Source organism: Haliaeetus leucocephalus, unplaced genomic scaffold (assembly GCF_000737465.1).
Source record: "Haliaeetus leucocephalus isolate CR32 unplaced genomic scaffold, Haliaeetus_leucocephalus-4.0 Scaffold150, whole genome shotgun sequence".
Classification (NCBI taxonomy): Eukaryota; Metazoa; Chordata; class Aves; order Accipitriformes; family Accipitridae; genus Haliaeetus; species Haliaeetus leucocephalus.
In genome coordinates, this window is record NW_010972586.1 from 800,394 (window position 1) to 824,673 (window position 24,280).

Consider the following 24,280-nt stretch of genomic DNA (forward strand, 5'->3'; position numbering starts at 1 on the left):
ATGACAAAAGAGTTTCCAGACTGTTTTACTTTGTCTAACCTAATTAAAGATCCAAAGACTTGTATTAGTAAACCACAGATATGTACTATGCAGGCACGTATAGTTACTTCCATACAACTAAGCTTGAAGAAGTGTGCATAATTGGAGAAAATATCTTGGTGTGATGGGTGTGGCTGTAAATCTTGTGCATCTAGAAAGTGGAGGCTATCCTTGGTTTGCCTACAAAATCTGTGACTAATTTAGTAGATATTAATGTTGCCTTTGGTTATCAAACAGTTTTGAAGTACGGTGAAATAATGTTTGTTCCCAAGCTGTTAACTTCCTGAAAAGTCCCTGTATATCAGTTACTTAATGATGTTTATAGGATCAGCACGTTGTTCAATAAGCAGATTCCTCATGTTAATTAAAACGTGAGTGTTATAATCTTAAAATACATCTGACCTTTTAAAAGAATAGCTTCTGTGCTACTCTGTGCCACTGTTATACCGAGTTAGAAATCAAAGTCTAATAATGAGTACGTTTTCGCTCTAATGAAACTAAATGTGGAGATTTCTTCCCCGTATGTCTCTGCTGTTACAGTCAAAGGTGTTGTCAGTATTAAAATTCGAATACCTCCTCCTCCTCAGTCATCGCCGCTGAATAAACTTGTTTTTGATTGTAACTTTACAGATTAGCAGTTCCTTACTGCCCATATTGCTCTCCAAAGCACAAGGGTAGCCTAAAATGGCTGCAGATTATGATGTATGGCTGCTCTTGTGAAGCTGCAGCTGTGAATCTCAAAGAGGATGTAACCATGCAGAATCGCTCTTTTAGATGGTCATTAGCGCTGCATAAGTACAAGCCTCTTTTTCAGATAGCATTTATTCTTCACGGTTCTCCTACTAGTATGTGATGGCAATGTCATTTGCCAAGCATTGAATAACAATGAATGTTTTATTGAAGTACAGTATTCTGAACCAGTGCTTTTTTTAAGCTGTTTAAGTGCTTAATTTTCGTTTGACTGCTCCTTTTCATGCAAATGTGAGTGTAGCAGAAAAAGCCAATACATCCTCTTCCCTTGTGCTCGTGTGATGTATTGGACTAAGCTGAAGGCTTGTGTGTGGGAGAAGGAAACATAGCTTAATTTGTTAGAGTTATCCACTGGCATCCTATCCTACTCCAGTTTTAGTCGTCTTTCTTCATTTTGCTTAGAACAAACACATGCAAAAAAAGCAGAAAGCTTTCTGTGTGATACTAAGGAAAAAGTGAGCCAAGAAACAGTCTCTTCCTTGCCCCCAAACAGATTGAAGAGTAAATTCCAGATTCCTTTTACGTAAATGAAAAGAGGATTTAGGTCTAAATATTTCAATGCATGGTTATTTCATTCTTCTTCCAAGGATCTCAAAGCTCTTGGAGGCAGTACAAGTTCCTTTCTGAAGGGCAGATTTTTAATGTGGTTAACACCTACAACTATGGTAAGATTTTTGAACAGTCTAGCACCTACTTTTGCTATTATGAGAATCTGAGGGAAACCCATGCACCCAGTGTGCTTTGTTCTTTTGAACATCTGGCCTCTTGTTTTGATTTGTGAGCTATTTTGAAAATCTGGCATCAGTTCTGGGTTTTAAGTTCTAATTAAATATAGTACACAGTCTGGCCATAAGCTTCACAATACCCAGAGGGAAGGAAGGGGGGGAAGGAAAAAAGCTATCTCCATTTTATAGTCAGTGAAATTGAGATGGCGAGATCATAGAGTTATTGAAAATTGCCAACATATTTCCATACTGAATAGCTCCATCAAAAGTGGCTTTTAGAGCCTAAATTCAGACCAAAAGAAATGCATCTGTGATCTCAACATTCCTAGGTTTTAGAACCACAAAGCAAATTGTTTGCATTACAGCATGGAAATCAGCCGTACTATGCCATAAGCACTGACTGTATCCATTCCTACGTTATCATCAGACTCTTCAGCATGATTTGGGAATGTGAAATAATATTCACTTGTTTGGGGGCAGAACAACAGATACTGTGTTCTTTTTGTGGAGCAGTAAACAAATACTACTCAGGATTCAAGTGCCGTGACACTGATTTTAATAAAACACATGGTGATTCTATTTTAATTATAAACAGTATTGACAGCAAGTGGTCAGTCTTCGGTAGATACTCAAGCTAATACAGTCCAGGGTAGCTTAAATACCTGTGTCTTTGCTGTGTAAGAAGGAAGAATTTTCTATATCATGCCTGTTGAGGTCAAAGAAGCTTGTGTTTATCTGATTCTTTTTGCCATTTTTTTCCTTTATAGAACAGGTAGGTTCCAGTGTAAGAATGTGTATGTTCTTTGCTTATATTCGAAGATCCACCAACTCTGTCTCTGTACCTCCAATGTTTTTGGGGGGTGGGGGATGGGGGTGGGGGGTGGGTGTCTTTTCTTCTTTCCCTATCCACAGCACACAAGTAGTGCATCTTCAGGTATCTTTGATCCAGTCTTTTCTGTTTGGCCATTAGTCATATTGATTCTCCAGTGATAAAGGAAGCTTTGTTCTCAATGCAGTTTTAACAGTACAGTATCAGTGCCTGTCACATAAACTTTGTTGACATCAAAGACACTTTGCAAAACCATGTAATTTTGCAAAAATACAAACTGAGTTGTATTTCACCTTTTGTATTTCAGATGCAAAAAGGAAAACTGACTAGGTTGGTTTTAGTGTCCAAAGGGAGTGAAATTCCAGAAGCAAACAAAAACAATGACAAGAAAATTTAACTTCTTCCTTTTTCAGTTACCTAAAATGCTAGTAATAATACAAGTGAGGTAGCTTCATTTTTAATGTCAGTATCCCTTTAATGTAATTTAGTATTGATACTATTTTCTACATTTTCAGATGAAGTAGCTCCCTCAAATTTGAAAAAGTGGACCACAGCAAAGTGCCATTGATTTCCGTATCTGAGAGTAGTGTTTTGAACAACTTTGCGAGTAGGCTTTGAACTAAAATAGTGTTGCATATTGAGAACTGTTGTCAACTAGTGTACTTTTTATGTTTTATTGTAGTACAGTATTTGCTTTAACCCATTTAAGAGTTAGTCCAATAAGAAGGAAAGGTAGCAGAGGTGTAATAAACACTGGTTTAATTTTTACAGCACAGTACACTATAGAACTATAAAATTGTGTGATTAGCTAAGTCATTAACGCTGTCTTAAAGCAAATAAGTGTTTAGAGCCTGACACACTTAGTGCTGAAAATCTTTCTAATAGTGAATTTAAATAGTAACTGATGTTGCTTGGAATAAAGATTCTGTTGCTGTGTATCAAATCATCGGGAGCTCTGTGTTAGGGCTATCATCCAATTACTATATTCTAATGCATTCCCTGTTTTACAGCACTCATATCTATATAATTTTGACACTTACTTAAGAACTGTGCCATGTAGAACCTGCAGAGCATTTGTACAGGATCGCCACCAAAAATAAGTTAATTGATTTAAGTTCTGCCCTCCACTTTATGAAGGGGTTTCTTTTCACTTGCTGTTTTGTCCTGCATTATTGGTAGTGAGTTAGGAGGCATAGTAAGAGGTAACCTAAGAGTAATTAGAGCCAGTTAGTCTCCACTTTTCTAATATGATCCTATTGATCCAGGGGCTATGTTAGTTGTTTATGCTTTTAAATCAAAATTTTCCATTATGATTAAGAGAGCTCTAATTGGCTGGTATGAGACATCTGAAGAGTCCCAGATTTTTGTAGACAGACTGCTCAGTGCTTTCTGAAAATGATGTCTTTTAAGTTAGAAATTTAGAAAATCTTGACCCTGTTTTGAATACAATCTAAAAATAGATAAACAGCCTCACTTCTTAATTTGCTAGGGGAGGCGACTCCTGTAAAATGTAACTCATGTCACTTGGCACACGAAGTCCAACATTTGGTGTTAGTTTGTCGTAGTTCATTCAAATTTAAAAACAATGTTAGAGAATGTTTGGAAGATAGATTTCATGTCCCAGCCAGCTGAACCTCCTGTCGCATGGCCTCTTAATAAATTTAACTTCTTTTCAATCCAAGTTTCTTTTTTGCTGCACAATGGTTGAATCACTTTGTTGTTTTATGATGTGCTGATGAAGTTACTGCTTTGGAAGACATCTGCCTGATAAATGTTTCTCAGGTTAGCTTTTAAGCAATTGAATCGCAAAATCACTAGTCCTTATAGAATGACAGAAAGAGAGAACACACTGAAAGTGAAAACTTGAGATTTTTTAGGGTGGCTCTCATAGCATGGTGGTTTTTTTAGACACGTAGGAGAAACACATCCTTTTTTGGACATGTATCAGAGAGAATATTTTCTTTTATAACAGTGGATCTATTCCCAAAACATGTCTAGGATAAGATAAAAAGTATTGCTAAAATTATGTCAGCTGTTAAGCTGCAAGTGATAGATCTTTAAGGACCTGGTGTGTTCCAGGCATTGCTTTCGCTATGGGAAAATGAAGTGCAAACCTAAGTGAGCAAAGGACTCTCACACACAGTATTAAGCCATCAAGCATCAGTGTGAGTTTAAGATGTTGCATGTCTCTGCCAGCAGTTGCCATCTCTGTGGCTGTGCTGGCAGAATGATTGTGTGAGAGTCGTCTGTCCCCTTCGGTGCAAAGCGTACGCTTAACCTGTACTCCAACTCTGCAGAAAATTATTTCAAACGGAGCTGTCACTGTCACACTTTCCCATGGACCCTGGGTAACTAACTGGCATGTCAAGATGAATCCCACCAAAAGTGTGAGACAAGTTGTGGGATATTTTGGGGGGCCAGATGTGAGTTGTCCACATGTTCAGCTGTAGGAACACAAGGACTGATACAAGACTGTAGCCTTAGTTAAAATTGCCGTTACAGGTGTCCCTGAAGCAGTAAAGCTGTGGAAGCTAACATTGCCATGGTTACCTGAGCAAACAATCTGGGACTGACATCTCTTTGCTCCAGCTGTTTCCTAAAGGGGCAGTTCTACAATATGAATCTGCTGCTTGAAATGCTTCCTGCCTGTGTGTCCTTCCATGTGTGATCATGACCCTCTCAGCTGGGTCAGTTTGACCAATAATATGCCATCCTTCAGTACGATATGTACGTGTAATATATTATACCAGGTAAAAAAAAGTGAAGGGAATGAGTGTCTGGAAGACCACAGCAAAGTGGAAACTTTTAAAACTGGCTCATCTGACAAAATATGTATTCTGGAGCTAAAGGTGTAATTTTCACATTACTGGCTCAGGGCAGCAGAGACAGTCTAAAAGGTTCCTGCTACTTGTCCCCTTGCTGAGGTTAATTGCTGGTAGTATCTGAGACAGTTTATATAAGGGTAGCTCTGGAAAGTCCCCACAAACAAAATTCTCTCTTTCAGATTGCATGCCCTTAAATATGGTATTGGTAGGATTGGATGCAAGTTCTTTACAGCCATGCTGTAAGACATCTCTCTACTTTTAGACCCCTGAGTAGAGTCCAGACAGGGTAATGGATGACTGGACAGTGATTGGACCAAGCTCAAAGGCTATCCAGTTAATATTGCTGCATTTAAAATGACAGCAACAGGTTGTTTGAGGTCCATCTTAATAGGCATGTTTACATTTGTACAGAGGAATAACTGCTCCCTTTGGAGGTATATTCTTGTCTTCTTACATATAAATCAATGGAAACAAGAGCAAGCCTCTAGTCAGCCACCCTGCATAGAATTCAATAAGACACAATTGTGGGATTTTTTTCCCCACATTTGAAGACCGAAAAGAACCTGAAGATGAGTTGGTAGTATTTCTACTTAAGTTTTTCTAAGTCATTAGTGAGACAGAGTAAATGGATGCCTTGAAGGCTGGCTAATTTGTTTATAATAGTAAACAGCTCTGGTTTTGAGGGAGAGAAAAGCCATCAAACACTTCTGTGCGTGGATGTTAATTTCCAAATATCTGAATAATGATTGAGACTGTATGATTCAGGAAAGGAACACATAGGAGTTGTTGCCTTTATCCACCAAATAGAGCTTTTGCAGCCTTTCACAACTTCCCATATGTTAATGAAAAACATTTTCTGAGAAATTGGCAGCTTTGTGCTTTGTAGCTGATGCCAGCTTTTTTCATGGACCAGTTCAAGGCAGAGCAAAGGGAAAAATGCCTTGGTTGAGTGTGTGAATTACTCTGACAAGCTTTCAGATTGCCCCTCCTCTTATTAATATTCTTTTTGATGTGAGCTTGTAAAACAGAGGATTGGCTGTTAATCTCTGGGATCTCAAGGGCTTTTGGCAGTGGCCCATAATTGATGTGTTCACATGGCTGTTGTCTGACTACTAATGATTAGACAGCAGTGTTATCTCCCAGCTAAATCAGTGTTGCTTATAAATCACACTTGATAAACTGCAGTTTCATGTCTTCAGAGGATCTGTACACGTCTGTGTAGTTTGATAGAACTGCCAGAGTCATTTCATGATTTCATGAAGGCTTAGATTAGGTTTATTTTTTACTTCAGTTGAGCAAAATATTTGAATTTCTACCAAGCATACAAAAATGTTTCATTTTGTTTTTTTGTTATAAGCTCATCATGCAGTAGACAGAATAGAAAGATATGTACAATTAGGGCAGAGCAGAGAATAGAAGGTACAAGTAACTGCAGAATGTAACACATGAAGAGTGGAATACTTGGACTACTGATTTGTTTTGCTTTATTTGAACAGAAAGGGAGATTCATTTACAGCAGGTGTTGATCACACTGTTACACTATAAAAATAGTCTATGAGACAGTGTAAGAAAGAAGGAAGTTAAAGGTTAGATTGACATACTGAAACACAAGGTCTTTCAACAATGGTGTCTGGGATTTTCTGGGTGAAATTGGGTCCTTTGCATGCATCCATTCTTTCTCAGCAAGACAGGAATGATAAGCCCTTACTGAAAGTCTGCAAATGTAAACTTTTGTCGTTGTTTGGGTGCTTAGAGAGCATGCTAGTGAGGATCCCAACGTACTAAGGCAAAATGAATAGGGAAAAATGTCTCTGAGGTAGGGACATAAGAACAGAGATCTCAGGGTGACCTGCTTCTAACTCGCAGAAAGGACAAGATTTGGTGCTCTGTTCAGTAGCCTGTAATCAGATGATTTGGTGCTGGTAGTGTTGATGCTCTCATGAAAGAGAATTAAGAGAACACTAAACCTGGGTTTCTCCTCTCTGCCAAAACTGAATGGCCTCAGAGCTAAGGCAAGTAGGTAAGTAAATTTAGAAAGGTCTTCCCTGCTGACTCCAGTTCTTGTATTTGCCTTCATACCGTAAGCTTGATCCTTCAGTCTCATTGTTAAGGATTATCGGACACTTTGCATCAGTACCATGTTCAGTTTAGAAAGAGAAAAAAAACCACCCCACAAACCAAAACAATTTGGAGGGAGTGGGTTTCCTCCTCACAATGATTATTTTCCTCTTAAAAATCTTCACTGTACATGTGTTATTTTCAGAAATTTTTTTAGAGCTTTTGAAAAATTATTTGAAATGCTAATTACTGTTCTCGCTGGTAAAACAAACACTACAGTCCAAATTCTGCCCATAGTTACGCTTCAGTGGAACTACTCTGGATTTACACCAGCATATAGATGTACACCAGTTGAGAGAAAAAAAATACTTATAATAAATTGGCTTTCCCTAAGATAGGGTAAATACCTCAAACTGCATTTGAGAATAAAGATTTTATTTTTGTTATTAACTATAGATATTCAACAGCAGGTAGTTGCAAGGATAGCTAAATAGTAATAGTAATGCTTCAGCTCTTTTCAGTTGAACTATCACAGTGAAAGGGAAAGCTGAAAGGTCATATTAGAAGTGTTTCCTTTAGTGACTTAGTAGATAATCATGAATGTGTATGTCCCATTCTTAAAAGTAGTAACACTGTCTTCTTTAAATAAAATTAGCACATAGTGTCATACACTTGCTAGTGTTTGTAGCTAATACCATGAAGTTGGTCTAAGAAATACAGAGAAAAACTAACTGATACGGGATCCTACACCCTATTGAAAAGCCCAGGTGGGAGACCTAGGGCACTAATACAGGACTATATTAACCAAAGATCCACCTGTCTTGCCTAAGAAGCCTAAGGCTAGCTAAATTAAAAATTTTGGGGTCTGTACACACTGATAAATATAGGGCCATGAAGTCAAATGATGAATTTTCAGAACATGCTGAAAATGTTATCCATAAGAATCTAGTTAGGCAACTAAAAGTTTTTTGTATACATAGACTATCAAGGAAGCTCGATTCTGTTTCTGAGGATTATAGAGGTTCTTTGACAAGTTTTTGGATGAGAAATTAATCATTTAGTTGATTTTTCTCAACAAAAGTGCATTGAGTTGAGGAAGCGAGAGCATGAATCATAATGTATGCAACTTTGCACTCGCAAAGTAGAGTAGCTGGCAAATGGGTAAAAGGCAACAAAAACCCAGTGATAGGCCATTAACATGCAGAAAGTCAAAGAGGTGCAAAGAAGCCATTTCTCTTCTGAGTCTTGTTTGCCACTGGATTATACATTGGAATTCCTGGAAAAAAATACATTGGTATCCTGGAAAAACTCACAAGGTTATATTGATTCTCTATGTCCCTGCACTCCAGAATGGCTGAAAAGGCAGCTATTCCACCAGGCGGCAGTCACATCATTGACTAACTGAAACCATCTTTTGGTAATGGAGAACTTCTGCTGTGGGGTCATAGGGTTCTGGCATGATTTGCTTGGACATTGAGAATGAAAACTTGAAATGTAACAGTTAAATGCATTCAGTCATGGTGCAATTAAATTATCCATTGTCTTCCTATATACAATTAAGAGTGAGAAAATTTTCCTTGGTCAGTTGGTGTCTTGATATGTCACAGAGCAAGCATAGCTTCATTCAAAGTCTCACACTTGTTAGAAATAAACATTGGCAACTTCAGGTACCATCTGTTAATAATGCTGTGAGATTTCCATAAGCACATACCTTATTTTTTTTCAGGCTCAGAACCCTGACAAGTTGAGTGTAGCAGAAACTTGGGAAGAAAAAGAGATGATTGTCATCTTTAAAATGAAAAACTTTTTTCTTTAAAAGCTTCTAAAGGGTCACAGAACTCAATAAAGCAGTACCTAACCCTTATCAGCAAATGGCTGTGCCTTGTTTTTTACTGTATTCAGTCACATGACAACATCTGATAGTGAAGATCATCATATGCACATTCTGTCTAAATTCAAACAGTTCAGAGAAATTCCTTTCTTGACTGTGGAATACAGCGTATCTCTCTAGACATGATGGGTATCTTGAGCGAATTTCAGTGCTTGTTTATTCTGTATTGGAGCTTAGCAAAGCACCCAGGCTGACTGAAGAAAAGTTGGAAGTGCAGACTGAAGACCTGACCAGCATAAATCAAGTTTCAATGGAGAAAGGTGTTCCAGAGATGTATGGACAAAATTATCTCAATGAATACGATCTTGGGCTGAAAGAGGAGAAATGTCTTTACTAGAAATTTGCAGGTGGTGGTCTGGGCATCCTCCCAGGACTCTGCCAAACGTTAGAGTTGACATACAGTTTTCACAGATGCAGCCTTTGGCAGAAGGATATCACTGGCAGCTGTCAAATGCTAATCTTTCCCACAGTAAAACGGGTGAATGACTTTGGGAAATCCCAAGCATCTGAGCTAGAATAGACGATATAAGAGAGGACAAGGAATTATTCTTGCCTGTTGTTTAGCACCATTGTTTCTGCATTAGACCCTACTTAAAGTTTTGAGTTTTCATCATGGTCTTTGTTGTATGTTAATGCTGTCCTAAAAAAAATTAACATTATCAAGTCTGTGGAGGTGCTGTAGATACAGTCACGTAATGTCTGAGGAGATCGGGAGTTCTGCATGTGGAAAGAACATGTCACTGTTGAAAGATGGTGAGTTTGCAGAACTGTGTGTGCTAGTTCAGCAGCTGATAGGAGTGGCACAGAAGATCTTGAATAGAAGGGAGAATTTTTTCCTTGTTCCTTGTAGTAAAAGATTAGTAGCATAGTAAGAGTTTTAAGTGGTTTTTTTTGCTTAATAACAAATATTCAGAATATTCAAATTATTCCAGATGTGAGTGGTTTGCTGATTTACTGGGGAAAAAAAAGGTGTCAGTTTCTGTTAATGTGTCTTTTTGCTTGCGTTTTTTTCCCCCCTTTCTCTCCAACTACTTAGTTGATTGAAATGGAGAAGTTCATTTTAAGAGTAGGAAATACTTGGAATCTCCAAGTAGATGCTACTTGTGTTAGTCAGTTCAACACAATAACATGGCAGGTTTCTTGTCCATACAAGAATATATATAAAGCATAAGTGTATTTTTTTAATTATTCACAACCATAGGTTTTTAAGTCTAAAATTTGGATGAAAATTAGACAGTCTGAATCTCCTTCATCCTTCTTTTATATTCAAGATCTTATGATTCTCAACTGAGTTGACCATAATAAGTAACTTCGTAGTACCTCTGGCTTTCTTGTATTTTAAATGTAAGGCTTGTAGTAGATATGTCTGTCCTGTGACCAAAATTCTTTTCTATATCCATGTCTTGTAGTATTTCTTTCCTATTTTCTAAGCATGTCCTTCATGGCACCGACCTTTTCTTCCAACAATTTGATGTAGAATGTTTGTTTGCCAAAAATGCTTTTATTGGATAATAAGTGTGGGGTTTAATAAATAAAATTATCTTTGGGTAATGACCAGTATTTCAAAGATACAACTAAATCCTTCTCATCTCAAAATTAATACTAGTTTATTTAAGAAAACAAAACATCAGTTCTGTTAAGTATGGTGTCAAAACACTTCTGAGCGGCCTCTTATGCGAATTTAGATGCAAGAAATATTGAGTTGATATTAAATTGATATTTTTTAGATGAAATGGAGATTCTTCATAGGGCTAATCTCTGTTACATGGTAGAATATGAAGGAATAGCTTTAGTTTTTAGATGTGTAAATCTTTGTGGGGCAAGGTTTGTAGCAAGAAGAGATTTAAAGATCAGTGAGATGTCTAGAAATGCAAACACGCTTCTGAGCACAGAAACATTTTTTTTCCATGTCACATTCTCCCACCTGTGTTTTCATCCAAAGCAGTTTCATTGATTTCATTAGAATTACTTCTGATTTATCATGCTGTGAATGAGATTAGAACAAGGTCTTCTGGGGTCACTGTTGCTTTAGAAAGTTAAGGTAGGGGCAAGCATACTTCATGTGAAAGCAAGGTAATCTCCCTTTCACATTAAAATCTAGAGAAAGCAATTTGGAGAAAGCAAAACTTCCATATAGGACTGAAGTCCTTTATTTCCTGTTTTTCATTTCACACATTGTGATTCTGTGAAGTATTAATTCATAACTTGTCAATGTCGTTTTCAAGGTTGGAGGTTTCTTATTCCTTTCAGTCTTCATGTTAGTGTCTTTTTTAAGGAAGGATGTAGTTTTGCAAAGGGTCAGGCTTTGTTTTTTAGGTATACCCCATAAGAGGATTCAGATCTTTTTTCCACATTCTTCCTACTAGTGCAGATGTTCCCACTGAGAATGCTTACAGTAGATTTTTTTCCTCAATTTAAAAAGCAGTGCTTTCTTGGCAGGGCTTATCCTGAGAGTTAAACCTGCTCCTCTGTCTTTCTCCTGGCTGTATATTGGTAAATGGATAAAATGGCTTTTGGCATGTACATTTCAGAATCACCTGGTGGGTGATGCTGCAGTAGTGTATGACCCCATTTGGTCTTAGATTGGTAGACTATGTAATCATTGAGATATATCTTCAAAGATACACCTTGATTAATGAGGTTGAACTACACATACATTCATACTTACGCATGTGATAGCACACTTCGGGTCACATCACGTGGCCTGGCTGCATGGCAGCTATTTTCTAGTTTGCATTTTGTGATTTATGACAGAAACATATCACACTTAAGATACACACCCTCTGAAAGTTTTCAAAGTTGAAATGAATGAAATACATACATATAGAATACTTCCACTTGATAATAGGATCAAAAGTTATCTGTTTGAATCTCTGTGAAAAGTATTTTTATTTTGAATACTACTGTAAATCTGCTTCTGTCCAATTAGTACCATGTCAAATAGGGCCATAGGTGTTCCTGGTATCTAGCTCTTCTTTCATTCAGGTGAGTTTTCCACAAGAGTACATGAGATACTCTGTCCTGTAAAGACTTAAAATTCCCCTATTCTTGTAGGAATGGGAATATGATACAGCTGATTGCAATAGTATGATGTCACGCACTCTCTGATTGGGAAGTCCCCTCAAATCAGTGTACCTTCTTCTGTGAGCTCAGCACTACCCACTGAAATCTCTCCTGGTTGTTGGGAAATTGTGTACAAAAGGCACAAAATGTTGATTTTCAGTCACAATTTTAGAAGTTTACACTGCATCAGGAAGATGAGTTTTGATGAGTAGAACTTAATTCCAGCATGCAAAATGGCTGAGTAACTGAAGGAGAACCCTGCTTATTAGAAAGTCTTGCCTATTTCCAGGTAGGATGATAGGTCCTCTCTCTTCCATACCCTCTTCCTCATACTGACTAATGTTATGCAGTCACCAAAATATTTTTTTTCTGTCATGTTCAGATAGAGAAGCGCTCCACGGAGCACTGACTGCATTGCTTGGCAGGCATTCTTCATTTTCTGTGAGCTCTCTGCTACTAAGAGCCATAGGGCTCTGATATAATCAAACACTTGGCAGTGGAAAGCTGCCATGAATAACACTCCAGCTTTGTAGCCTTTGTCACTAATCAGCTCTCAAAAGCTCTTGGAATTAGGTGGATGAAGAAAATATTGCTTGAATACTTCTGTCTTTTTTGGAGCCCTTTGATTATGTGTATAAAGAGAGCATCTCTGTAAATAACCTTCCTCAGATTTAGATTTTCATTCTCATATTGGAATCTCTCGTGTGATAAACAGCAAGGCTACTGCTCAGTATGTGCCAACACCTGGGAATAATCATGCAAAAATAACAGTGAGAAACTGCAGAGCATCTGTTCTTGACATTAACTTTCCTCAGTTTGACAGACTGCCACCACCAGATGTTAGTCTTATGTGCCTTTTTTCCACTGGAGATGGCGGCCTTCCTGCCTCTCTCTTTGCCTCTAATAGCTTACATCAGTGCCTTTTGGAGAATTCATGAAAACAATTGTGTCACCACAATGATTGCTGAGAACCACCACTTTGCTGTGCTGACGTTACGATTGTCAAACAAGATGGGATAATTTTAAAACATGGAAAACTGGAGCAATATTTAAGTTAACATATCTTTTTCTTATGAGTATGGTCATATTTGTGCAATGAACATGAACTTCAGGGACAGTATGTGTCTACTTAATTCTTGACCAAAGGCTTTGTGTTTTAATTCAGAGCAACAACCCCTTTACTGCAATAGCTACCTTTTGGCCTTGGCCTGCGTGAGTGTTTCTAGGAGAAAACATGAACATTTATTAGCAGGTCTAAATAAACCAGAACTGAGTAAAAGTATTTGTAACAAAGAACTCAGTAGGGTTCACTGTCAGATCCATGCTTTCTTTAGATCCCCCTCACTGTTTATAATACTTGGAAAATGGAAGACACATCTGCAATTTTAGTCTATATTGGTTTAAAACATTGGCTAGTTCAGTATGGTAATAGCAAACATTTTCTTTTTTCTCTGGCTTTCTGATGAGTATGTTTCTTGGAAGAACGATGTTGCATGTGGAGGAGGTTTTGCACCGTTTTACAAAACACTGTGTAAACTATCAAACAGGCCATCCATCAGTATTTCTTGGCTTTAAAAGGAAATGTGGCTTAGCCTTTCTTAAGCAGTAGGGTTCATTTACCTGCTAGTTACTGATCCTGGTTCTTTTCTGACTTGAAGTAAGGTATGTTAAGAACTTCTCTAAATTACGCCTGGGGCACACACTGACCCCGTTTCCTTGACAGAGCCCCCATTACGCAGCCAGTGCTGGGGACCAGGGCTCTGTGCCATCCCACTGTTCGCCTCCACTTGGCATCAGACAGCCAGAATCTGTACAGCATAGAATCAGCATCCCCCTGTACTAGGCATACACAGTTATGGTTTTATGATATGCTTACTGTGAGATAATGCAAGTAACGGCTGCTGTTGGGGGTCAGTTGATACTTGACTTGCCTGTGTGCCTTCAAGTCTGCTCTGCGAAGCATTCTTGCCTGTGCTTTAACACCGCAGTTGGGATGGCATAAAGAGAAGAGTAAAGCTAGCACTGCTTGACTGCGTTGTTTTTATGCCGCAGGAACTCTGCTTTACTCAGTAGAGTTTTGCTGGTATTAACAGGTTTTTACTCCTAATGGATGCTTTTAGTATTCACGTTTTGCTTTGATTTTTTTTTAATACTTTGTTGTATCTCTAACCTGAAGATTATTTTAGTCTAAATAAAAAGAATCTCCCAAAAATGAGGAAGCGTTTGGAGAAGAATATGGTTATAGGTCCCTCCTCTCTCCTCCCTACTTGTAGTGTAACTGAGACCAGAATCCAGGCTGGTCATACAAAGATGGTACAAAACCTTTTTGTTAAGTATTTAGCACACTTAAGGCTTGTGTGCACAATTAAAAGTGTTGGCTCTCAGTTTTTATGTATGAATGATGCTGAAAGCAAAAGACTAGTTACAAAGGCCAATTGTAACAATTGTTAAAATTTTTAAAAAGTTCTTTTTAATTTTAGTTTTCCATTGTATTTTCTCATTATGAAAAGTGGCCATGTGATGAAGTGAGCTGATCTGTGATACAAAGGATATATAAATACAAGGATAATATGCTTTAGTCCTTTCTTATCTTTGTATCCCCATTTGCCAACTTGGCTTTAAAGAAAGCAGTTACCATTGATCTACATTAAGATACATTTGAATGAAACCTAGATGACAACATACAGTGAGTCATTATGGTTTTTTCTGTTGAGTCTTCTTACGGGGTCCAAAATTAAAAACAGCATAGACTTAAAGATGTTTGATCATCTATTTGAAAGAAGCTAGAAAGCAGCCATTTTTAAAAAATCATTGGATTGAAGAATGATTTCTTGGTGTGATATCTACAATCCAGTGGGCCAAGTAAACATGGATTTTAGGTGGTTGAACTGTTTGAGTGGGCACACTCATATCCTCATTTAGCTATCTTTTATGTGACAAAGGACCTTACGGCCACAGTAAAATACTGAGAACCCTCAGGCCAAATCTGTATACAGAAAATCTGCTACTGGGTATGTTGGAATTCATAGGGGAAAGATAACTTCTTCAGTTCATATATAGATATTGGCTCTGTGTGAATTGTCTCTGTAGAGACTGATTGTGTGGTGAGTTGTATTCTTCCAAATATGCATTTTGGAAACCCTGAGAAATTAGATAGTTTGAATAGATTCTAGTAGGAGTCCTCATCGGTTATTTCAAGTAGAAAGATGTTGATGTTACCCGTAAGCTGTTAGGTGGGTGATCCTAATGTATTTTAAATTAATGGATGACAAGAGATTATATTTGATGCCATATGGATATTAGAATTGTTGCAAGTGCTAATTTCTCTCCGATGCACATGAAAAAATGGCATTTATATGTCTTTGTACTGTCTTTATAAATGTTTTCCTTTAAATAGAAAATTAATTTCCCAGTTTGCAAAATTAATTTCCATCCACAAATCAGTCTCTGTCAGCACCAAGAAAAAAGTGGCCTTATTCCTTGTTTTTAAAATTTACTGTTATTTCTTATTAGCAGTCTATGACAACAGGAATAGTCTTGTGGAAACTTAGCAATTTGCCTTGTTTTAGCATGATAGGTATTTTTGTACTTAATTTTTTCATGTGCAGCATTTGGGCTGATGTAAAAAAATGAAACTCATAAGACTGAAATTACCCGTGATACACCAGATCCCTGCATACACAAATGCAGTCTCAGCAAAGTGGGCTTTTTTTTTTTAATCTTTTTTTTTTTTTTTTTTTTTAATCTCACAGCACCATTATAGTAAGTTTGTCTGTTGTTTTCAGGTTGATCCCCTGTTTACAGTGCCTGCACCTCCACCTCCGATTTCCAGCAGTATCACACCTCAGATTCTGCCTTCCTACTTTTCCCCATCTTCATCCAATATTGCAGCACCAGTCGAGCAGCTTTTGGTACGGACTCGTTCAGTGGGTGTAAATACTTGCGAGGTTGGAGTAGTAACAGAACCTGAATGCCTTGGACCCTGTGAGCCTGGGACCAGCGTGAACTTGGAAGGAATTGTGTGGCATGAAACTGAAGAAGGTAAATTGTTTTTTCATTAGGTTGGTTTGTCTGTGAGTATGTTAATGAGGAGGAAACTGCTGTATCTGCCTGGGTGCTAACTAAGGGCTTGCTAGCCTGTTGGGACACCATTATGTACAATGGCAGTCACAGCTTTATAGCTCAGCTAGAGAGTTTTTCTTTTAAAAACAAATGACAGGTTTTTTATGATTTAAGCAACTGTATTTTCCAAATGACCTACCATGTAACCCCAGTTAACAACAGAATTGTTTCCTATTGCTATATTGAGAAAAGCATATGAAGAAATAACTGATAGAATAGCATAAATGTGCTACTTAAATATACATCGTGAGGGGGGTATATATGATGGAAGTGGATATATGAATAGTTTAGATGAAGACTTAGAAAGCTGAATATTTTGGAATTCAGATACTATGATCAAAAATGCCAGCATTATGTAACAATAGAAGCCCCAGAGACCCCTCAGAAATTCAATTTAATGTGATTATTGTTTGCATTTTGGTTATTTGAAACATGCTTTAAGAGGAAAGTATTCTTGCTGGAAGAGAAGTGTTCCATCTGGTGAAGAAGTGCTATCTAAACCAGAGTGATTTCTTTAATATCCTTTGAAGGCATTTGGCCAAGTAGGAGTGCTGGAGAGCTTTGGGGAATACTAAATGTTGATTTGCTATGATTTAGAACAAAGAAAGTAGGAAGAGGATTATGCTGTGATATGCAGATTTTTCCATTTTGGTTTTCAAAAGCTCATTATTAAAATAACAGCTTTCTCCTGTTAATGCTAAAAATACTGCATGTGTACACTGAACTTCTGCAATTTTTGGTGTAATAATAGTGGATTTCTCCAGTTATAGCTGCTTGAGAGTCTTCCTGTGATTGTTCTTATGTTTGTTTTGAGGATTATTTAATTTTTAGTGATCTACCTCCTCAACAGTGAAACGAAGATTATTTACAAAAGGATATAATGAAAGAATACAGCAGTGCATTGCTCCATGATAAATCCTGACATCCTTTGGACATACGCACAACGGCACTTGGTCCTTTGCAGTGATATATAAGGCCTCACCAAAGTGCTCTACACTGTCCTCTCAAAAATCAATAGAGAGAGTCAGATTTACTTGCCTTTATATGCTTTCATCCATCCATCTCTCTCTCTGTATGTCTACAGCAGATTCATAAGGTAGATTGATCCTTTTAGATTGTTTTTAAAGCACAGTATAAATTCTGTTTTAAAATATCCCTGCAGAGATGACTGACCTTAGCAGCTCCAATCTTCCTTAACTGGCCTGTATTAACCAGTTGGAATGTGTGGGCGTTAACTGTGTTGACATGAAGGAGCAGTAGCTGTTAATAGTGTTATTCTTGCTGAATAAACTAAACTTCTGACCCCCACTGAATTTAAGAAGCCTGCCTTGTTAAAGGTTTGGCACCAGAAATGAAGTATTAAAAAAAGTGCATTCTGGTCAGGATGACATTCCATTTACCAGTTTCTCAGCACTCTACTGGTTTAAAAACTCTTCTTAGTTAATAGAAATTAACTCCCTCAATCTGTTCCCAATTTTTCTAGAACAGTTTTCTGAAACACCTCAGCGTTCAATGATGGCATGTTTGAGTGAAATGGTTTTGAATATGCCTGTTTTCACAGCTTTAGAAATACTGTTTGGCAACACTACAGCTATGAGTGACTACAATAATAGATAAAATGGGATTCTAATATACTCTAGAAATACAGCTAGAATGTAGATTAAGAGACTGAAGATAATTGAGATGATTTCATATTGTATGGTTTGTGCTGTGCTCTTTGTGTTTTACAGTTTCAGACCCTGCTGACTGAAGAAAATAACATAAATTTTACTCTGGTTTTCCCAGTGTTCACCATCAACACTGTATTATGAAAAATGAGTTCCTAATGATAATTTTTGCATTTTAATTAAGTTTTGATGTTTGGGGCACACATATATGTATATATTTAGCTGTTTTCAAGTTTTCTGACATGTTCATGAAAGCAGCTATATAGCAGCTTGCATGAAGCCATTTCTGCCAAATTTTAGAAAACAGGGTGCAGATGGGCCTTCTATTTATCTTTAACAGAAGGAAGATTATCAGATACTCATTTTATCCAGTTATGATTTTGACTTTAATTAGGCCAGAACATGACCTTTCCTAAATTGGTGTAAATCCACAATACTCTAACTGAAGGCTTTGTAATTGGTGACATCTAAAACCATCTTGATGTTCATAATGACCAACTGAATTACAGATTTCTTTTGTGATGCCCATATGTTTCATTCATACTCATTCCCTTCACTGCTTTCCAAAACATAATAAAAACACACATGCAAACTGACATCTATCTGGCTGTCTATATATCCGATAACTTTTTAACATAAAACAATTCTAAGAAGCTAAGGTATGAAAATTTCTGACTTTGGCTTGTGTTTTGAGATATTTGAATTATTTTGTATCTGATTTAGCCATTCTGTAAGATGAGTTGTGAGGTGATTAGAATAGGCTTGTAGGATGTCTGCATACTCTATGGCATATGGGAACTATGAACCAAATGTGCTGCCGAGCAGCGTTCATATGCTGCAGCAACTAGCTGTGGGAATGCAAATACAGAAAGGATGTGGTGATCACGTTATTATAGTAAGAATAGTAGAGTGAGTAGAGAAAGATGAAATCAGATAGGTTATGTAGAACTCATTATTAAATATAATACATGCTTTATAGAGGAGAAGGCGTATACATCCATATTTTGAAGGTTTTTGGTATCTGAAATAACCAGTTTTAGGAATGCTACACAAGTTGTCACCTTCTGTTGCATTTGTTCTTCAAGGTCAGAAAAAAGATGATGATTGGTTTTATTAGTCATATTTTTAAGATAATTACCTCAAAGGAGAGGAAAAAAAGCAGCACTGCATTTCAGACAAAACTGTGGCAGATTAAAGACAGTGGTTTTACTACAGCTCTTTTCATTTATTCCACACCAATCTATTCAGTTGACTTGATCAGCAGATTTAATGAATCAGACCGTTTTTCCCAGAGTGTTTCAGTTTTAAGCCATGTAGAGGGAAGCTGGCATCTGAAGTCTGTCACATTTTATTACAGGGCATTGTAACTAACCATAGCTGGTTACTAGTATAATTGACTGAGACTGCTGGTTACCACCTGGGTCTCAGACGCTACTAAGTTGTGTAGTGTTTAATTTCTACATATGTATGCTGTAGGCATTTTCATCTGCATAATGACCTTGTTTGGATATGACTTGATAATGTGTCCAAAGTGGTGGTAACAGCTGTAGAACAGAATATTGAAGGAACTAGTTGACACTACCCTGTAGTAGTGGAATGAGAAATGGTTATGGGCAGGTCAACCTGTAAGCTGGCAGCTGATGCGGGTATTTGACACCAGAAGCTACCCTCCACTAACAGTTAAAGTCCTTCACAAAAAGCAGCTTGGTAGTGTTATTGGAGTGTATTTTTTTGTTTGGTTCCTCTGATACTCTGGGGAACAGCTGCTAAAAGTCTGTATTTCTATACTCAGAAATAAGGTTTATGTAGAATCAGGTACTTGGTAAATTGTGTAATTATCTTCTGGGAAAACAGTTTTGAAGAGAGCAGTAATTGTTTCTTACTGCCTCGAGGAAATAAAAATGACCCAGAAAAAAGGGAAACCACCAACCAACTTTCTAAACTGCTTAGAGCTTGCTTCTTTGTTCAGTTTCTCACACGCAGTTGCCCTGGGTCATATCCTGGTTTTGGTTCTGCATCAGTAGTAGAGTCTGCCTTTAGATGTGGGAAGCACTAGTTCTGATGATGTCTTGTTTGAAAACTGTGTAGGAGACAGCCATCCATCACCTTGCTGCCTTTGTGTGCAGAACAACCTGTTCTACATGCAGTGTTGGAGTTCTTGCAGTGCTGCACTGACATTCTTCCTCTTTGTGCAGTTTGGCCTGTTGTTGTTCAGTAACAAATAATGGGGAAATGAGTTGTATTTTTTAAAGTGTCCTGTTATCAGGGTTAACTTGTTGATTTTTGTAACTTGAGACTGGTTGTCAAAGATAAGAAATAGGAATCTGCTGGATCTCAGCAATCTGATGGGATCATCTCCAGGGTATTTCAAATTTGTTCTAGCATCAGTTCTGACACTATTTTGCAGAAATTTTCAATAGAAAGGAGAACACTTAGATGACAAAGAGGCTCTTGGTTGTGTGTGGGTTTCCCAGCCTGCCATGTTTGCAACTAATATGCATAGATGTTGTTTTGAAAACTTAGCTGTTGCACAGAGCTGATGTGGATTCCTCCCTGCTTTACTATGTGATGTTAGTTTTGCAAAGACTATTTTAAAAGAACAGTCTGTTTTAAATGTCTTTGGTTATATATGTGTTTGTACCTGTGTGTATAAGTAAGGGTGTGTATGTGTCTATAGGAATAGAATGAGAAGTAGTCTGACTGCCTCCAATTCCCCTTAGCAATTTTTGTGGTTTAACAACCGGATTTTCCTACTTTCACAAATACAAAGGCATGGTGAAACAATGAAACTTGTAATGTTGAAAGCCGTGTCAAATATGTAAGTAAACAAATACAGAAATTAGAGATTTAAGAAAAATCTGTTTTATCAAAGAACGTTACAATAATTCATAGAAATTAGATCAACATGATTGAATCACACTGTTGTCTTGAGCTCAGGCAAGGTCTATAGAGAGAGGTAATATCCTTTATTAAGCCGAGTGATACAGTTGTAAAAACCAGGTAAGCTTCCAGACTGGCTGCATTTATATTCTGTCCTTTCTGTGTGATATAGACCATTGACTTGCTGATACAGGAAGCAGTGGTTTGTTAATGTTAACCACCATATTCAGTTCAGAACTGAAAGACAGTGGATGTTTTTATAGGAGAGAAGCATAAAGATATCCATTGCTCAAAAATCAGGCTTTGTGATGTCCATGTTACAGAGAAGCGGTTTGTGGAGGAGATAGGGGTTTTTTGCTAGCTACAATAACAGAACACTTAAAATCCAGCTATTTTCTACTGTTGTGTGAGTTATCTGCCGACCAGTATGAATGTCAGCTGGTATTAAAATGTCATCTGTTCAGAAAAAGCCTGTACACCTGTTTATGTTTTGAGATGTTATGTTTAATTTTTCCTCTTTCTACTACTGTCTGTGATATCAGACCCAGTAAATCAATGGATTTAAGGAAGCCTGAGATAGGTGATTCTTTATAGACCTCCACTGACTGTGATATCAGACCCAGTAAATCAATGGATTTAAGGAACCCTGAGATAGGTGATTCTTTACAGACCTCAACTGTCTCATTATCTAAGGCACTTTAAGTCTGACACCTAGTATGCGTTACTCAGAAACTTGTAGCACAAGAGAAATGGGCTGTATCTCACAGTGGGGAGCCACGGGCTTGCATAGAAATGTTTGTGGTTTATGGAAGCTCTACCTACTTTACAAAAAGAGTTTGGGAGATTGTAATTTGGGATGTACACAGACTATCTGAGAAAAGTTTTAAGAGTTTAAGGTTACAGGATTCAGACTGTTAGAGGGATTTAGCGGTAGGTACACTGAGGTTTGTTGGGTATGAGGGGCCTTTTTGACGATCTCAACAGTTTGCTGGACTGTATCAGTGTATGCACTTGTTCAGGGACATAAGTTCTGACACTGTCCTGTAACTGCCTTCTGCAGTGTTTCTTGTGCATTTGTTTGAAACAAATGGTGCTGGCCAGTGTTAGGGGGAAGGAGTGGGCTAGATGGACTGCTTGGTCAAAGCCAGTATGGCAGTAATTTAATTTTGATACATTTTATTGCTATAACACAAAATCTTTGTGCTGAAAGAACCAAAAAGGGAACTGTTTTTGACTGAATCATAGAATCATTTAGGTTGGAAAAGACTTTTAAGATCATTGATCCAACCGTTAACGTAACACTGCCAAGTCCACCGCTAAACCATGTCGCTCAGCGCCACATCTACACAACTTTTAAACACCTCCAGGGGGATGGTGACTCCACCACTTCCCTGGGCAGCCTGTTCCTGTGCTTGACAACCCTTTTACTGAAGAAATTTTTCCTAATATCCAATCTAAAGCTCCCCTGGTGCAACTTGAGGCCATTTCCTCTCATCCTATCACTAGTTACTTGATAGAAGAGACCAGTGCCCACCTCATTACAACCCCCCTTCAGGTAGTTGTAGAGAGCAATAAGGTCTCCCCTCAGCCTCTTTTTCTCCAGGCTAAACAACCCCAGTTCCCTCAGCTGCTCCTCGTAAGACACTGTCACACACAACCTTCAATTTCCCAACTAGACAACTTCTTGTAGTCTATTTGATACTGTTTTCATTTAAAATAAATGAAGCAAACAGTAATTTTAGAGCCCCCCCCTGTATCCACAGAAGCCCCTTAAAATGGTTTTAGACCATTGGGAGTGGCTCTTATGAACCAGGTGTACATGGTTGAGTTGATGTGGCTTTAATGAGTTGCCATGAATCAGCTGGGCTATGATAACCAAACCTTTGCAGGCTCTGTGTTCACAGCAAACAGTAGATAAATCATGTCGGTATAAACCGCCACAGTGAAGGAGAAATGCAAAATAGGTTATGGATGTTCCCTTCTGGAAGTGCTCTGTGTCAGCTGGGAGATACTTTGACGTCCTTGAGTTTAATTCTGATTCTTTTACAAAGCACTCCTTTTTCCAGAAATGCTCAATTAGTCATTCATTTAAACAGTAATTTAAGTTTAAAGCTGTTTGTCTAGGTGATGGAAAGCATCACAGATCAGTGAAGATCAGTAACAGAAAAAGAAAAATATGAGGTGAAAACAGAACCACTGCTAATTTCCAGGCTATGTTACTGCAGGGAAGTCGAGCTAGTTCATCACCTCTTCCATTCCTTCCCAGCACCATTTCTTCAGAAGATTTTTGAAGACTGCAGACCACCACTGGAAGGAAAACACGTAGGAAATTGGTGTAAAGATGCTATTAAATGTTAAATTTGGCATTTAAATGATAGTATTCCTCCTTAACATAAACACTACACATGGCAGGGTCTAACTAGTGCTAGTCTTAAGAGAGGCTGTACATCTATCTCTGTTGCATGGAGGGATCAGTGATTTGTGTACTGCCTAGTGCTTGTCTTGTTGCTTCACTCTTACAGATACAGATGTTATGCTGAGCAGAGCATAGCCACAGTACAGTTGCAATAACTGAACAAAAATATCCAAAGTGTCTTATTTAGCCAGTATAGTAATGGCCAGCTTATCTAAAGGGACCTGGCAAATGCCACATTATACAGCTCAGTGAGAAGACTGGGTGCAACTCTTTTGCTATAACCCAAAGCAGAGAATGAAAAAAACTAACAAATTCCAGACAGTGCTTACATAAAAAGTTGTATATTGCCAGACTGCTACAGAGGAAGACTCCCTGCGCTGCTTGTACATACATAGAAAATTATCCCTTTTACAAACAAGCATATGGGGGCAGGGAGGGTGCATAGAAAAAGGAAGGAGGATAATTGAGATTGGAAACATTTGCTTGGAGCTATTTAAATGTGAAACTGAGCCTGCTCAAGCAGTGAGGTTATGAACACTGAAAGAGTTGCTTTAAGAAAAGCAACAGTTTTGAGCATTTACTGCTCAAAAGCAAAATTTCAATAGCAGCAGATTGCTTAGAAATGAGACCATTCCAGTACAAAATACTTGCAACATGTGGTGTTTGGATTTGTAGATAGCAGGGGGGAGAGATGACTGCTAATGAAGAAAGTGTGTATGCGTGCAAGTGTTTTCTTACTAAATAAATACTACTGGAGTAAGGAATGAAAGCACAACTGAAATGGTATCTTTAACTGGTGTGGTTCAGGGATTAAACCACTTACTTAAAGATGTTCTCACAGTCACTCTAATCTTGTACATTAACTAGTTAGGACAAGCTGTGTCTTCCAGTTTTGTTACACTCCTAAGTATTGCTGGTCTTCTCCAGTGGTGAATGAGAGGTTCTCTTAGTTGCTGGACTGTATGTTTTCACTGATACAGATTAATATCAATTCAAGAAAATAACTCCCCCCCCC

At 37.8% G+C, this 24,280-nt stretch overlaps 1 protein-coding gene across 1 annotated transcript in view; it reads left to right on the top strand.

Moving 5' to 3' along the window:
* The window catches only part of ZNF608 (zinc finger protein 608), an 81,213-nt gene that overhangs the window by 19,382 nt on the left and 37,551 nt on the right, over positions 1 to 24,280 (top strand). The window contains exon 2 of the mRNA XM_010561682.1: positions 15,966 to 16,221. Within this exon, the coding sequence (XP_010559984.1) occupies positions 15,966 to 16,221 (256 nt within the window). The remainder of the gene's footprint in view (positions 1 to 15,965; positions 16,222 to 24,280) is intronic.